The 17641-nt window shown below is 36.6% G+C and overlaps 1 protein-coding gene across 1 annotated transcript in view; it reads left to right on the top strand.

Moving 5' to 3' along the window:
* The window catches only part of Tbc1d5 (TBC1 domain family member 5), a 247774-nt gene that overhangs the window by 44723 nt on the left and 185410 nt on the right, over nucleotides 1-17641 (top strand). The window contains exon 2 of the mRNA XM_051204190.1: nucleotides 90-159. Coding sequence (XP_051060147.1) covers nucleotides 90-159 — 70 coding nt within the window. The remainder of the gene's footprint in view (nucleotides 1-89; nucleotides 160-17641) is intronic.

A 17641-nucleotide genomic window follows, 5' to 3' on the forward strand; every position in this document is an offset into this window, starting at 1 on the left:
TTTACATAGAACTGTCACACAGTGCTTTTTAAATGAAATACTCACTTTTGCAGTTTCTGTTATTTCAGTGTTTTTATTTTTGTCTTTAGGAGATCCAAGTCAAAATGGAAAAAGGACAAATTCTACCATAGACTCTGAAGGAACCTTTAATTCGTATACGTAAGTGATGATTACATGCACACACAGTTGTACAAGTAACATGGAAGACACACCTTTTATGGAGTTATGGTCTTAGAAATGCAAGAATTTACATCCATGTCTTTATCATATGTATAAAGGACGGTGTGATTTCTGAAAGTCTGCAATTTTAAAAAATAACAAAAACAGTCTATAATTCCAGCATTCAGGAGGCAGAGGCAGGTGAATCTCTGTGAGTTTGAGGCCAGCCTGGTCTACAGATGTAGTTCCAAGTCAGGCTCCAAAGCTACACAGAGGAACCCTGTCTCTAAAAACAAAAACAAAACAAAACAAAAAAAGAGTATAAACAGAACATCCTAAGTTCTTATGTACAGGTTTTGTCTTGTTAATGGTTTCATCCTGACTTAGATTCTAGTTTAAGTTAATGTTTATGAATTCTGTACTTTATTTCATGAAACCAAAGAAAAGGAAAGATTAAATATTTCCAATAACATTTGAAAATTTGTATAATGAACCAAAAACATTTAAGTTCTTATTTTCCTTATAGCAAAAACCCTGCAAATTCATTACTAGTATATTTAAACATTATAAGTAGCAGTCAGGTAAATGAAGAAGTCTTTAACTGAGATACATCTGATTAGTGAGTTCTAATAGTGTACACCCGCACTTTGGAACGTGCACATGAGCACTGCCCTTAGTAACTCATTTGCATACGGAGCTTTCTCTGGAAGTATTCCATTTCCTTCATTGGAACTGCATTATTTATTTCTTCCGATTACAGGCATGCTGTTAGCTGTTAGCTGTTACATTAGGGCCCTGTATAGAAGAGGCTCTGGTTGGAATGTGGTGAATTATATGATTATTACAATCTGTTTATGAATTCCTCAAGTGATATGGTAATTTAAATATTTGATATCCTTACTTTATAGTAGTTAGACTTTGTATAAGTTATCAGTGGTCAGTTGTCACTGATGGTACAAAAGGTTGTGTCCCCATGTTGTTGCAGAGGGCTTATACTTCTTATTATACTTTGATGGTATACACATTTCCTTTAAGTGATGCAATTCTCCAAATCCTCCTTTTGGTATAAAAGTATAACGTGAAGCTTGAAATGGACATAGTAATGACAGATAAAGTCCGTATTTGGATATATCTTGGCTGATCAATATATCAGTAAAGACAAATATAAAAGGAAAGTAATTATCTGTGGTTTGGCATATAACTGCGGAGTATAGTATATGTAAAATCTATGGCCATGATACAATGTGCTTAAAGTACAAGTGCAGTAAAAACAAATGGAAAATATTACAAAGGAAAGTCAATTCTTTCTTTCTTATCTGTGTACAATTTGTTTATAAATTTTATAATCACATTCAGGTTTTTAATTAATTACAGTAAAAAGATGTTTTAATTTGAAGATAGTATTGTTGTATAGTTTATTCTGTCCTTAAATAGTTCAGAGATTGAAATATCTCATTATTGAATGATAATTTTGTTTTGAAAATGAGCTATTATTGCAACTTGCTGCACAGTGAATACTTCTGTTAACTAAATATTTTTAATTAATGCCTGTCATTATTATAATATTAGGATATTAATTTATTTTAATTTAAAAGTGCAAGGTAGAAAGATCAAGTCGTATAAGTGGGTTTTGATAGTTGGCAGGCCAATGCAGCTATTAAATGCTATTATAGTATTTAAGGTGTGAAATTAGGATTTCTTTTTACCCTTTAGGCAATAACTCTTATAATGTAATTAGCTTATTTTTTAATTTGACATTTAGGTTAAATGTAGAATTCTCTGGAGCATGGCTCTGGGGTATATTTTCATATTGATTTTTACTGACTACAGAAATTCTTGCAGAATCACATGATAATGGCAGAATGTTCAGTAAAATTTCCTTGTGAAAATGTGAATTCTTCTTGTTATCATTATGGCTCTTTTAAACTAACTTGAAATAGGTTACCAGAAAAATATGTATCTTCAGGCTTTCAAAATGGTGCTTTGTGTAACACTTTTACCTCTTTGTTATCTAAACTCCCTCAAAAATACTTGTTTTGTTCTTCTTGTATCTTGTTTAGTTTTTTGGTTTTTGGTTTTTTTCTTTTTTGTTTTGTTTTGTTTTTTTCCTTTGAGGTGGTGATCTCTCTACATAGTCCTCCCTCTCTCTCTCCCTCTCTCCCTCTCTTCCTTTCCCCCCTCCCCTACTCATGTTTGGTTCTACCCTGGGTTTCTGGGCTACCCAGGCCCTGGTTCCTGGCTATCTAGGCTACATTGGGCATGGACTCCCTCTTGTGGCATGACCCTCAAATTGGACCAGCCATTTGCTTGGCCCCTCCCACAGGTTCTGTGCCACCTTTACCCCAGCACCTCTGTGAGGCAGGGTAGAATCTCAGTGGAAGCTTTTGTGACTGTGGTGGTGTCCCAGTGTTCACCAGGTTCAGCCATGTAGATTCCAGGTAGTTTTCACAGCACTACGTGTCCACATCGCCCCCACCCCGTGACCCACAGCTGTAGTCATCTCTCCCTTTACTCTCCCTCCACGCCTATCAACCCCGACCTGATCTTGTGCCCTACCTCCTTCCGGCTCCTATGTAGCAAAACTTCCAGGCCTGACACAAAAGGTAGTATTAGATTAGCAAGTTTTGAGAGTTTATAGTTTGCAGTGTTTGTTGATTAATAAGTATCTAAATATTGAATATTGGATGAAATAATGATTGCAAATGCATTGATGACTTTGGATAAGTCTTATCCTATGTGGACAATTTGAAGTGAGGATAATAAAATCTAGTTGATATGAGAAGGGTCAAGTGGTAAATCCTGAATATTAATTGCTTTTATGTTCCAGCAAATGTCATTGTCACCATCTTCAAGATTTTGATATTGGTTGTATAATGGGAAAATAACTCCTTCTTTTCTTCTCTTCCATCCTTCCTTCTTTCCTTCCTACCTTCTTCTCTCTCTCCCTCCCTCCCTGCCTCCCTCCCCCCTTTTGTGTATGTTTCCACAAGTGTGTGTGTGTGGGGGAGAATCTTATTTGAGCCTGGGTCCATCTATGTAGTCCTGGCTGTCTTGGAATTCTATGCAGATCAGGCTGACCTTGAACTCTGAACTGCCTGCTTCTGCCTCCTGGGTGCCCTGATTAAAGGCTTCCCACTATTCCCAATTTATTTTTTTTATTTTATATTTTACAATTCACAACTGCAATTTTATTGGTTGAGGAGCAGAGTACAGAGACATTTCAATTCTTAACATATGCACCCCATCCCTGAAGAGTCATACACTGTGTTCACGTACCCCAAAGAATCACATGTTGTTTCTCTCTGAACTTATTCTAGTGACGTTCCGGCCTCACACGTGTCAGGTTTTCCCTAGTAACACTAAAATGCTCACAATCCTCAACTCCACTGACTCACGATTTTCTGCCACACACAGTACATACTCAGAATGTCCACCTTTCACAGACATTATCACAGCTGGTAGGAAAATGGATGGCCATGACCATCAGAGACAGTTCTGACAGGACAAGAACCGAGGAGTGGTTTTTTAGGAAATGGTTCTACTAGAATCATGAGACCAGATACAACTCAAAATATTGCAGACACAAATGCATGACCAAGACTCCAATTTAGCACTTAGTATGCTTTATGCTGTACGATATAAAACTAGCCCCCTCTACGGAATGTTATGGCGACCCCCGAGACAGTCACAGCCTGTCCTGATCCAGCATTTTATTTTCTGGTTGTATCAAAAAATAAATAACCAGCAAATGATTTAACCTATTCCCAATTTAAAAGGAGTCTTGAATCTCAGTCTCTGAGACTGAGAGTTTCATTTCATTACCTTTCCATAAGAAATTCTACAATGGTTAAAGGCGAGGGGAAGCTGTTGCACTATTAAAATCACAGGTTAATATCTGAAACTTGAACAAGTAAGTTCTGAAATGTAACAATCAGTGTAGCTATGTAAGCCTAATGCTTATATAGACTTTTTTTTTTTTAAAGTAGCCAAGTGGATTTTCTTCACCGATTTGAATAGGACATAGTTGTAATTAGCTCCCAATCTCAGAAAGATTATTACACAATGCCTTGTTTTAGAAGTTTTGCTTATAATTAGATTGTATATCTCCTAACCTTTAAGGTGGACAATTTCTAAAAATCGAGAAGACATCATTGATTTTATTAACCATGTTTTCTACTTTTTAAAGACCAATGGTAATGTCTTCTGTCAGACATTGATCTCTATTTCTTATGTAGCCATCAAAACAGATCAAAACAGAATCTTGCAGGGTATGTGAGAAGATTTTGTTACTTTGGAGAACATGCCTACAGGCTATGTAGCATGGGGCCACCCTGTAGAAGGTATGTTCTGTCTCTTCCAAAGGGAAACTGACCATTTGCCCAAAGAAGCAAGCCTGTTGCCAGCATTGAATACAGACATTAGTCTGTTTAGCTGCATTAGATGATATAATAGTGACCTATGAAATAAATAAAAGGTGAATAGAATATTTTTAAACTTTATTACTGTATCTCTAAATATCCTTTTAAAGAACTAATGATATGATAGCATTCTACAAAAGTGCAGAGAATATGTATTGTTGAGTTAATGAAGTGTTTTCTTCAGACTTTTAAGGTATAATTCTAATGTCTGAACGAACTCCATTTTCACTTCATTTATCAGTATGACCTAGGTTGAGTTTATATAGCCAAATACTGGGTTTTCTAGTCAATTTGTTTAGAAAAACTCAGATCAGTTACTTTGTATTCTCTTAGAAGCTAAAAATATTGCTTAATTTTCCTTTGTTGTCTTATATGAATGACATAGAATAGAAATAAGTCATTGTAGTTTTTTTTAAAATAATCATGTATATTATCTTTGATTCTCATTTTGCCTTTTCTGTATATATGGTGGTAAAGCATCAAATTTATTTACTGTTTTCTACATGGCCCCATTTATGACTATATTTCCTTAAGCTGTGCCATTCAGGAAAGTGTACTATTAATATTTTTTTTCTGGGTTTTGGCAACTGAACAATTTCCCATCAATAATTTTGTTCTTTTCTTATTTTTCTTTTTATTTGTTTGTTTAGTTGGTTTGGTTTAGTTTTTCAAGACAGGGTTTCCTTGTGTAGCACTAGCTATCTTGGAACTCGATCTATAAACAAGGCTGGCCCAGAACTCACAGATCTGCCTGCCTCTGCCTCCCAAGTGCTGGGATTAAAGGCGTGCACCACCACTGCCTATCTCCAAGTAGTAATTTTTAAGTACAATGTCATAGACTTTAGTAGACACACAAAATGATGAAAACAATTGATGTTCAGTTTCCACTAAACCAAATGTTCTGCGAAATATTCTGCGGGCCTTTTTAAAGTGTTAATAAATTACACACTTGGGGTAGTAGAATGACTTGTTAATTAAAAGTTTTATGAAAACTTGAATCTCCCACACACACATACAGGCTTCCTCCTCCTCCCCCTCTTTCTCTTTTCTCCTGCCTTATTTAGTTTAGGTCTTGCTCAGACAGGGTTCAGACACTCCACCCTCCTGGAGTTGCCTCCTGATCATAGGGGTTTATGTGTGCAACCATGCCTGACTACATTATAATTTTTTAATTATTAGTAATAGTATACTAACATAGAAAAATATTATTAGAAAAAAGTCACATTTATAGTTTGAACTTGTATTGAAGCAGCAAGGGAATTTTCTGCTTTGGTGTATCTTGCTTCATCTCTTTAGGTAAAGCAAAGAAGGCCATTTGTCTTCATTATCAACATTTCCAACGTTGCTTATTTTTCTCAATGTGGTGTGTTCTGCAGCTCACCCAGTCATCAAGAGTTGTTGGGAACTTGTTTTTTACATTTAAAGTTAAATCTCTTGTGAACTTTCTTCAATCATTAAGTTTAAAAATTAATCCAAGGGCTATAGAGATGGCTCAGCAGTTAAGAGCATTGACTGCTCTTCCAGAGGACCCAGGTTCGATTCCCAGCACCCACGTGGCAGCTCACAACTGTCTGTAACTCCTGTTTCAGGGGATCAAATGCCCTGATACAGACATGCCTGCAGGCAAAACACCTATGTACATAAAATAAAAAATAAATAAGTTATTTTTTAAAAATTAAGCCAAAATATAACACAAAAAATGTTCATGTATCTCATCTATAACCAATAACTCAGAGGACTTAATTTCAGGCAGTATCTTTTACATACATGTGTTAACAGGTCCTGCATCTTATTTAAATAATAGACAAACATAGGTTTAAAAAACACAGAATGGGCAAAAACTATTGGACACATGAAATTTTTAAAAATCCACCTCTTAATATTATCCTAAGAATATTATTTTGCCTATTTGGTTATTGTTGTAAGATGTTTTTCCTCTTTTGGCTTTTTGAGGGGCCCACCAACTAGCTCCCATATAAATCACACCCGCAGTCTCAGTTATGAATGACTGGCCTTAGCTTGGCTTGTTTCTTGCCCTTCTGGATGCTTATCTTTCTAACTTTTGCATTTCTTCTTTTCCTCTTCCCCCATCACTGGCTGGATGGCTGGGTCCCTGATGTCCTCTTCTTCACTGTTTCTGTTTATTCTCTCTGCCTGCCAGCCCTGCTTATCCTTCCCGTGTTTCTCTGTTGGCTGTTCAGCTCTTAATTAGACCATCCAGTGTTTTAGACATGCAAGGTAACACAGCTTCACAGAGTTAAACAAATGCAGCATAAACAAAAGTCACACACCTTAAAATCATGTTTTATCATGGGTTATTTTTAAGGCTATATATTAACTCATCAAGATCAAGTTGTTTGTTGGGATGTCGAATATAATTGACGCCCAAATTCTCTTTCTCCCTCATCACCCAGACATCTTATATTGCTCAGACCTTGATGTTTCCGTCAGTTAATGCATTCTCAGTGTTGTAGTAAGCAGAAGAGGATCCCTAGAGCCCCACTTTGCTATTTGTACAGCATTGCCTATATTGTGAATGTATGATTATATGATACAATCTCCAAATTCTTTAGAATTAACAGTTGTTTTACTAAATCAATTTTAAGATGACTCACAGGCCAAATATTACCAATTAATCTCCACTACTATTTGATTGTGTGAGCTTAAGTAAGGTAAATATACACTGGTTTTTAATTATTTCATCTTTAAAATAGAATTTTGAGCAGCAACTATGACTGGAGCACTGCATGGTTACCTAACATCCATAAGTAATACTGTTAGTGCTTCAGCTGTCCTTGCTTTCTCTTAATTAATTTCCTTTATGTTTTAATCATCTTTATTTTGGTGAAGCTGATCTATGTTTCATGAAAAAAAAAACCATCATGTTTCTAATGTGAAGATATATTATTATTTTAAGACTTGAGTTTACATACAGTTATCCATAGTTTATATGAGACAGATTTTTCTTTAATCTTATGTTTAGCCAGTCTTTGGTGGGACACACCTTTAATCCCAGCACTTGGGAGGCAGAGGCAGGCGGATCTCTGTGAGTTCAAGGCCAGCCTGGTTTACAGAGCTACTTCCAGGACAGGCTCCAAAGCAATACAGAAATCTGCTAATTTTATTTTCATTTCATGAGCAAAGCACCACAGGCTTCGGTTTAAAATGTGTGACCTTTCATTCCTGGATACAGTGCCAGAGTTATTGTCCTCACCCCCATTCTTTGAACCTTGGGAAAAATTATTCACAGTTTATAATTAATCTATCTTCTTGAAACAATGAGACTTTTATTGCTGTCATGATGGTTGGCCTTTGTATTGTTTTGTTGGTGTCTTTTGAGAAAGGGTCTCCCTCTGTATCCCTGACCAGCATGGAAATCGCTGTGGAGGCTCCAACTTACAGCAATTCTGTTTCTATTTCTTGTCAAGATATTGTTTTATGTTACTTGAACTGATCTGGATTTGTGTCTATCTATAATATATTCTCTCTCTGAACTAATTATTGGTCATTTGTGGCTTTGAAAATATGCGCTCCTTCTAAAATTTCAATTAATTATTTGTAATTCTTCTGACTGGTTTTCTTGTGTCAACTTGACACAAGCTAGAGTCATCAGAGGAAGAAATTGAGGAAATGTCTTGATGAGATAATGTGTTAGGCATTTTCTCATTTAGTGATCAATGGAGGAGGACCCAGTCTGTGGTGGGTGGTGCCATCCCTGGGCTGTTTGTGCTGGGTTCTATAAGAAGGTGAGTTGAGCAAGCCAGGAAGTAGCTCCCCTCCATGGGCCTGCATCAGTGTGTGCTTCTAAGCCCAGAACATAAGACAACAGCCTTAGGTTAAGAGCTCATGCTAGTTTGAGTTTGCATGTGACAAGTTTTTATTGCCTTTTTTTTTTTTTTGTTTTTTTCAGAATTTCCTTCAAACCTATTTTATTATCAAGAGGCAGGCTTTATGTTTGTTTATTTATATAATCAGCCATAAGCCCCTTCATATAAGTCTATGTAAATGTTTATCTTTGAAAAGACCAGCATTAATTTGAAACCAGAGGATAAGCTACACAGAATCCTCCTGCACTAAGAGTCCCTTCCCTTGGATACATGACTGCTTTTTCTTCAGTTCACAACTAAAACACCTGCTGTTATCCCTACAGGTCCCTGCTGATGTATGTGCAATACTGTAACACTTAGCTGTATGCTGTTTAAAAAATCAATTAGCTATTTGATCAGTAACTTGAAGTATCTTATTTCAAGTGTAATTTGAGAAAATAATACATAAAATTAGAGTTCAAAGTACAGTTGTAAATAATTTTAAATCTGTTGGACAGCAGAGCTCTGCTGTGTTAGAACTAGAGACAGATGTCTTGTTACTTGGGTTTTGTCCACAGGCCTGCTCTCTGCCCCTCACTGTACTGGGTAGGCTGAACAGGATCATTTTTTCCATGCAAGAGGTTTGAGGTTGTCTGAATTTTGGGTAAATAATCAATACAATGACCTGGCCCACTTCTCTGCCTCCTGGCTGCTGATTGAACTTAAAGAAGGAACTCCGTTTCTTCCTGCTCCTACATCCACAGATGACATTTCTAACCACAATACAAAAGATTTAAATGTCCCTACTCTAGATCAAGCAAAACACATTTATTTCCTTTCTATGCTAAACCAAAACCTTCTGCTTTCTGTCTTTGTTTCTTGACATAACAGGATTTCTAGCTTCAGTACTCTTGAACTGTGGTGTAGAAAATCATCAGGACACTGAAACAGTTAATCTGATCACATAGACAGCTACCAAGTGACTAGTAGGCGTAGAGTATTTGATGAAGATGCACAGGACAGAACTATAATTGACATTTGGGTTGGATGGGATAAAATAGTGGGAGATTGCACCACTAATTAGGATGTGGCTTAACATTTATAAGTTGTTTATTGTGTAAGTCCTCCATTAGCACTTGGAGAATGCCAGTAGGCTGGAGTACCTGAAACTATGTACAGGGAAACCGAAAGCTTTCACCTGACACCATAGTTAAGAGAAGGGCTGAAGAAATGGTTTTATGGTCAAGAGCACTTGCTGCTATTGCAGAGGACCGGGTTCAAATCCCAGCAGCTCACAGCCACCTGTCACTCCAGTTCAAGGGGATCCAGGATCTTCTGGCTACTGGACACCAGGAATTATGTGATGCATGTATATATGCAGGCAAACATACATATTAAAAAATAAATTTATCCAAAATAAACATAAAGGAAATCAACTAAAAATAGAAAAAGGAATGAAGAACACAGTGTAACAGTGCACATGTGTGGAAGCCACAGCTGAACCCATTTATCTTTATGCTAACAAGAATGAATCTAAAATTGTTATTTAATGGAGAAACAAAGAACTTTGTGTTTTCAAAGTACATACAACATCCAGTCAAAAATTACACTTGCAACTTGGGAATATTTTGGTAATGTCAACATTTTGCTGTTGAGTTAAAAAAAAAAAAAACAACAAAAACTAGAAATCACTTCTATGATACATACAACTTTACCATGCCAGATACCTGGAATATCACTGTGTTTATGTGTGTCTTTGAAAATGTATAACTTTTACCTGGATGTAGTGGCACACATCTTTAATTCTAGCAATCAGAAGACAGGGCAGGAGGATCTGAGTTCAAGGGCCAAGTTGCTTTACATAGTGAACTCCAGGACAATTGGAGTTACCTAAAGTGAGACCTTATCTACAACAACCAAACAAAATGGTAATTTTTCTTTGTAAGTATACCGTTTGTACATTTCCTTTCTGAAAATCCTCAATATGATATGTTTCAAAATTGTATCAAACGTGGCCTGAAAGTCCCCAGCAAAGCCTGTACCATTATTGTAAAGCTACAAAACTTGAAGAGTCTGCTATGTTTCTAGTGTAGTGCAGTAGACAGGACACTTGATCTGTGAGTGAAGTTCTGACTGTCCTTCATGGAGAGATGTTTTTCTGCTTTTGTTTTTTCACAGGCAATAGGAAATTGTTTTCCCAGGAACACTATTGCAAACTAATTTAAATACATTGACCTCATATTAATTTTAAACTGTATTTTCTTGGTTCTTTTTAAGTTTGCTGTTGAGTTTGGTTTTATTTGGGCTTATGACCCAGATATACGGCATAGTTCTCTTCCACATGTGCCATTTGGTATCTAATAAGTGTCTAGTCATCTGTGCAGAATTTTCTCTCCGAACTTTTAACATGCACCTGAGGGAGCTAGGGAAGGTGACAGTGGACAGCATCCCTGGGATGGCAGAAGTGGCCATACCTATGTCTCATTGTTCTTATCAGTAGCATCATTCATTTAGGTTGATTAAATACCATGTTGTAGCATCAATTACATATCTCTTTAACCATGTTTATTATTTAGTGTTTGGTGGTTGTTTTCTCTCTTCTTTTATGCTATGTGAGTTTGTGTTAAGAGTGATAATGTTCTGATATCCTTTGAACCTTAGTAGTTGCAGCTTTTAAAAATTGAATGTCTGAGCCAGGTGTTAGTGGCACATGCCTTTGATCCCAGCACACGGGAGGCAGAGACAGGTGGATCTCTGTGAGTTCAAGGCTAACCTGGTCTACAGAGCTAGTTCCAGGACAGCCTCCAAAGCTACACAGAGTATCCCTGTGTCAAAAAAAAAAAAAAAGTCTGTATGAGTGGTATTCTTAAAACACTCTGAGCTTAGTGTAGGAACCGTGAGCTACATGATGCTATTTAAATTAATTAAAATAAAGAGTTATTCAGTTTTGCTAACCAGATTTCAATTGCTTGGTTGATATATGTAATCGTTATCATGGTGGAAGGTGAAATACAAAGCATTTCTTTGACCTCAGATTCTGCTGTTTGTCAAGTAGATGGTAGGCTCATTGTAGTGTTGTAGTCTTCTGTTCTGTATAGTTTTTTGTTGTTGTTGTTGGTTTTTTTTTTTAATTTTAGACAAGAAGATTTCTTAATTAGTGTTCTGTTGCTCTGAAAAGATATGCTCATGGCAACTCATAAAAGAGTGCATTTAATAGGTGATTGCTTACAGTTTCAGGGGTTTAGTCCATTATCGTGGTGGGGAGCATGGTAAGAGATAAGCAAACATGGTATGGAGAAGTAGCTAAGAATTCTACATTCATATCTGCAGGCAGCTGGAAGAGAAGAAAGCCACTGGGCCTGTCTTGGGTCCTTGTCATGTCAGAGCCCACTTCTAGTGACATAGTTCCTCCAACAGGGCCACACTTATTAATCCTTTCAAATAGTGCCATCCGTTGATGGTTAAGCATTCATATCTATCAGTCTGTGGGGGAAGGATATTCTTATATAAAATGCCACAAAAGGCATGTGTAGTTTTTCTATCCTAGAACTTGCTAGGTGAACCATGTTGACCTTGAACTCACAGAGATCCACATGTCTCTGCCTCTTAAGTGCTGGATTAAAGGTCTGTTGTAAACTTCCTTGATTGAAGACACCCCAGGAGGACACATGCATTGTTGCAGTGTGTCTCCCTATGAACCATTCTACTCTTGGAAAGCATACATATCTTAAGAGATAGATTTGACTTTTTTTTTTTTAGCACATTAGATTTTGCTAAATAAACATCTATTTCAGAGTTCATGGAAAAGAGTTTACTTTTGATACTCTGAGTGTTCCTTCACAGAATTTCTTGTATTATATAGTGTATGGTAACCACCTCAATCTTCCCTCCATTTCTCAATCTCTGCCTTACCCTCCCCATATCATTTTTCAATAATTTTGTACTGCTAAGGCTGCGCTTGACCTCCCGATGACCAGAGGTTATAGGCTCATGCCCTCATGCTTGACTTCCTTTATCATATTCTCAAAGTCATATATCAAGCCCATACCAGTTACCACAAACATTAAATACCTGAAGTCAAATGGAAAGGCTGGTCTGGAGATATAGTAGAAGTCACAGAAGGAATTTTCCCTTATGTATTAAATATTTGAGAAATACCAGTATACCATGAATTACAAAGTTACTCCAGTTGGCATTACAGAGATTATCTAACATAAGAGCCTTTCATGACCATATATCTAAATTTGATCTTTTAATTAGTAATACAATGACTATTATTATTACTTCAGTTAAAACATGTATATATAACATTCTTATAAAATTGGAAACCTTCTAATTAAATTTCTGGATTCCTCTCCTTAAAATATGATTAAATGAGCTCACCAGTTTCAATGTGACTTTGCATTTAGGGTCACATAAAGAATATGATACATATTTTATTTTTAAAGTGTGTTATAGCTATGAATCTTCAACTGTACTTTAATTCAGTTATTTATACTCTAGAGAATGTAAGATTTTGCTCAAGATTTCCAGTCTTTATTTATTCCAAACCTGAATCAGAACTTTTCAGTAGTTTTTATCTTCTCCATGTTATAAACAAATCCTCACCTGTCTCAGTGACAACTTACTGCACAAGACCACATTTCCACCTAGTTGTATGAAGAAATTATTTTTTATATGTATGTACATGTGTATGAGTGATATGCCCTAATGTTTCATTATAGAGGGGAGAAAGGCTTGAAACGAGTAACTTTTTAAAAATTCCTGATATAGGAAGCAAAAAGCCAGTAGAGTTACTAATTACCTTTTAGAGACTCGGAGTCCTCTCATTACCTGTGATTTAAGCTAAAAATGAGGTAATTACAGACACCATCAGGGTTTGTGTGCTTGATCTTGGCACCTGCAGGCCTAGTGTTGCAGCTTACTTTATCTCGTGCAGCACTCTATAGTCTTATGCTGACATACTTAATTTATACTCTCCATATTTCTGTTGATTCCAACTTAGATGGTTCTTGTACTGTCTAAGTAGTATTTTCAAAATCATTCCTTTAAATGGTATCACATAGAATATTGAAATTATCATACACTCCTTTCGCTAGTAGACATCTTAAAAACGTTTTTCTCTAAATTAAAAACACACTTAAAATTACCTCTTTTCCCTTTGCATTTGCTTAAATGTGATCATAGATGATATGACAAATTTTAGAATGTCATTTTATACATTAAAGAATAAAATATTACAAAGATTTTTATGTCAGGTTCCCCTTCATGTCTCCTCTTCACATTTCAGTGATGCTCATAGGCTGTCTTCATCCTTAGCTCCGATTCTTACTTTCAGATGCTCCAGCATGGTGATGAGAGTTGTCTGCCTTTCCTCCTCAACTACGAGCCCATCTCTGAGGCCTCCTACCCTGTTGCTGTCTGACTACACATCCCAGAAGCCAGAGTATTGCTTTTCTCAGTGATAACCCTTCTCTTAGCCAGTGAGCTGTTCCAGTGTCATTAGAGGCCAGAAGAACTCTGAACATAACTCCAAACAGTAGGGATCTCCAATGCCATACTCTATGTAGTTGGTATACTTTTTCCCCTTCTTATAGTTCTTTTAGTTTTTCCCCCACCTCTCCTCTTTTTCATTATATGTTGAGTTTTTTAAGTCACTTCTATAGGGACACTGTTCACCTCCAGATGATACCCAAAATTTGAGTAGAAAATCACCATAAATAAATAGTACACACTGTCTATAGAATATGGATATTTTCTATAATTTACCATGATCTAGATCGCTGATTAAAATTTTCTTCTCTAAATTTAGCACCTAATTATGCATCACTTCTGTTAAAACGTTATTAAACAATAGATTTAGAAGACACCAATTAGAAACTGCAACAGCAGTATAAGTCCTGTAAAAGTTCAAACAAGTTATTTTCAGTTAATACCTGCTGGAAAGGGAGACTTCGTTTTCTCTAGAGGAGTGATTGTGAGTATATTAACCACACTCCTAGACAGTCTAATGGTTAACAATAGTTGTCCAACACAGACTTGATTTGTGTTCATCGTGTGTTTTCTCCTCTTTTCTTTGTATGTTCTGTGTATGTGTTCTTTGGGGGCTTTGGTTTTTCATTAAGCTTTGACCTTTTTTTAAGAGAGAAAAGGATATGAATTGGAATGAGCAGATGAGTAGGTGAGGAGTTGGGGAAGAATATGACCAAAATATATATGAAAATGTTTAAAAAGGTTTCACAATATAATTATTGGGAAATATATTTAAGTATGTAATTACTAGCTATATTCATTCACTGAGTATTCAGAGTATTTTTTTAGTTTAGGTTTTGTGACACACACCTTTCATCTTAACTCTCAAGAGGCAGAGGCAGGTGGATCTCTTTCTTTAGTTTAAGGCCAGCCTGATCTACATAAGGAATTCCAGGCTAGCCAGTGCTACACAGTAAGATGCTCTGTCAAAACAAAGCAAAAGTGATCTGCATTTCAGAAAGAGAAATCAAAACAAAGCATTGCAGAGAGCTCACTGTAGAACTAAATCTTATCAAAGGGAAGTCATCAGTTACTGTTGCAAAAAGAAAACAAACAAAAAAAAAACTAAACAAAAAACTTGCTGTTTGTTGGGTTTGGAGTTTCTTTGAGGAACAGTTGCTACAAGCTGGGCCATTTGTATTCACTCACAGTAGTCTCTTTGAAGAGCAACTGGGTAAATTCAAGCACTTATCAAAACTATTACCAGAATAATCCCAAGACAGCCACTGCTAATCAGGGTTTTAGTGCTGATTGTTTTCAGGGATCTGATGCCTGCAATGGTAGAGGACTTGCCACTTGGTGGCAGTAATGCTTGTTTTCAGAGGAGTACTTAAGGTCTAGGTCTCTACCCTGAAGGCTTAGGGAACAAGATAGAAAAGAGGACCTAAAGGTTCTAAGAACCAGAAGAACAAGATGTCTGTTGAAAGATATGTCTTTTCTATATACAACAGGGACGCTTCACCCATGAACTTCACACATAAACAGTGACATCACTAGTTGATTTGTCAGGCTGAATGGAGTCTGTCACACAAAGTCCCATTCCTAGATGAAGAGCTACAATTAATGATTGCTGAGGGAGGGAACATATATCTTCCCTAAGGATAAGCCCACCTAAATGTTCATGCAGTACTAAGTGGTCAGCCTTAAACATGCATGTGAGCAAAACTAACTACCTGGACTTAGTGAGCTCTATCCTGTTTTAGTTTGTATGTGTATAAACCAGTAATAGTAATAAAAAAAGAAAACCGTGCATTTCACGGGGAGTTGAGCATATGTGGGAAAGATTGGAGGGAAGAGAAGGAGTAGTGAAATATGTAAATGCATTACTCATGTACAAAATCTTTAAAAAGTAAAGAATTCTTAAACGTTTAAATGTACCAGGTCATTCTTCACTGTGGTCATAACACATCTTCTCAGGCAGAGTATTGATGAACGAATAGTAACTCACGCCTGAGGAGAACGTATAAGATCCCATGTCTGTTCTGTTTGACAGATCACTTTCCTCATGCTGTCTGGATCATCTGTCTGTAGTTTACTTGCTCTAGAAAGGCTCATTCCTAATTTATATTGATTTGTTATATTGATTTGTTAGGAAAGTAGTTAACTTTCCTAAATCGTCTTATCATTTGAAAAGAAGAGTTAAAGACACATAATTAAAGAAACTGGCTTCTGTAAGAGTTAAAAGTTCTTTCCTTAAGCTGTGGTGGCTCACACCTTTAATAACCTGGTCTACAGAAAAAGTTCCAGAGTGAGCTACATAGAGAAACCCTGTCTGGAAAAACAAAAACAAATAGGCAAAAAGGTTTTTTTTTTTTCCTCTACAATATTACAATGAACTTTTTATCATATTTGCAATTCAGATCTACCCACTGCCCTGTATATGTGAGCTATAGTATAAGACAAAATTTGCTGACTGCTCTTCTTTTATTTTTACTAAATAAGTTGGAAAACTCTACCATCAGTTCCCGAGTGTTGCATGTTATCTTCCCTCTAATTCAGGATCATTTAGTTCTATCATTCATATTTTTGATCATTAAAAAAAAAATTCATCTTGGTTCAGCTCCTCTAGACCACCTTGCCCTTAGTAGTGTATTTACCTTCAGATATGTCAATTCTTGTATGTAAAACTTCAGTAGCTGTGATTTTAATTATTTTATAATAAACCATTTCTTTACCCAAGAGCTTTGTTAATCTTATCATCATTTGTTTGAAAATTTATCCACAGGCTGGAAAGATGGCTCAGAGGTTAGGAGCACTTGCTGCTCTTCCGGAGGACCTGAGTTCAAGTCCCAGCAACCACATGGTGGCTCATAGCCATCTATAGAGCATTATAAAAACTCAATATGAGTATATGTGGAACTCTTTGAAATTGAAAAATACTTGATATTTAACCCACTGAGTCCATTGAGTATACATGCGTGTCACTGGGGTATGGTTATCTCTCAGTGGCCTTTAGTTAGTCAAGGCTATCTAGAGTAACGGAATCTCTCTCTTTCCTCTCTCTCTCTCTCTCTCTCTCTCTCTCTCTCTCTCTCTCTGTCTCTCTGTGTGTGTGTTTGTGTGTCTGTGTCTGTCTATGTGTGTGTGTATGAATTCATATCTTCCCACATCAAAGAATATGGATTAAAAGTGTGTGGACTTTTTCTTCAAATAAGCAAAAAACCCTCACAGGTTTGCCCTCCATTTTTGAGTATCATTTGACTCCAGATATAGTCAAATTGACAAGGAAGAATAAACATCATACTTCCTCCCAAGCAGCCAAAACTGCCAGAGCTCCTGAGCTAGGTTTGGGTGCCTCAGGAGCCCCTTCCCACTCCATGCTCTGCACTGAGGACTGAAATGCCTATGCCATGGAAATACTGAACTATATCTCCAGGCCTTTTAACATTTCCTCAACATATTATTAATGTGCCCTTTCTCAGCATACATGGAATCTGGACTGTGAGGGCCTTGTGTTTCTGAGCTTTCAGTAGCTTTCTTTCTTAGGCCATCTTGCTTTAGATACTGTGTCTAAGATTTTGGCTTTGATACTGAATTTTACATAAGTCAATTTTATTGTAGTATTGTGGAATTTAAGGGTAATTTCATGAAGCTGATCACAGTAGCCTCGGCTTTTGACAAATGACTCTTAGGTTTAGTTTGGTGCAAGATGCTGGGAATGTGGCTCTAATGCCTTTAGTCAACCTCAGGTGATGGTTTGGGACAATTAATTTCCAATTGTTTCCC

This window comes from Phodopus roborovskii, unplaced genomic scaffold (genome assembly GCF_943737965.1).
Source record: "Phodopus roborovskii unplaced genomic scaffold, PHOROB, whole genome shotgun sequence".
In the NCBI taxonomy this organism is placed as follows: domain Eukaryota; kingdom Metazoa; phylum Chordata; class Mammalia; order Rodentia; family Cricetidae; genus Phodopus; species Phodopus roborovskii.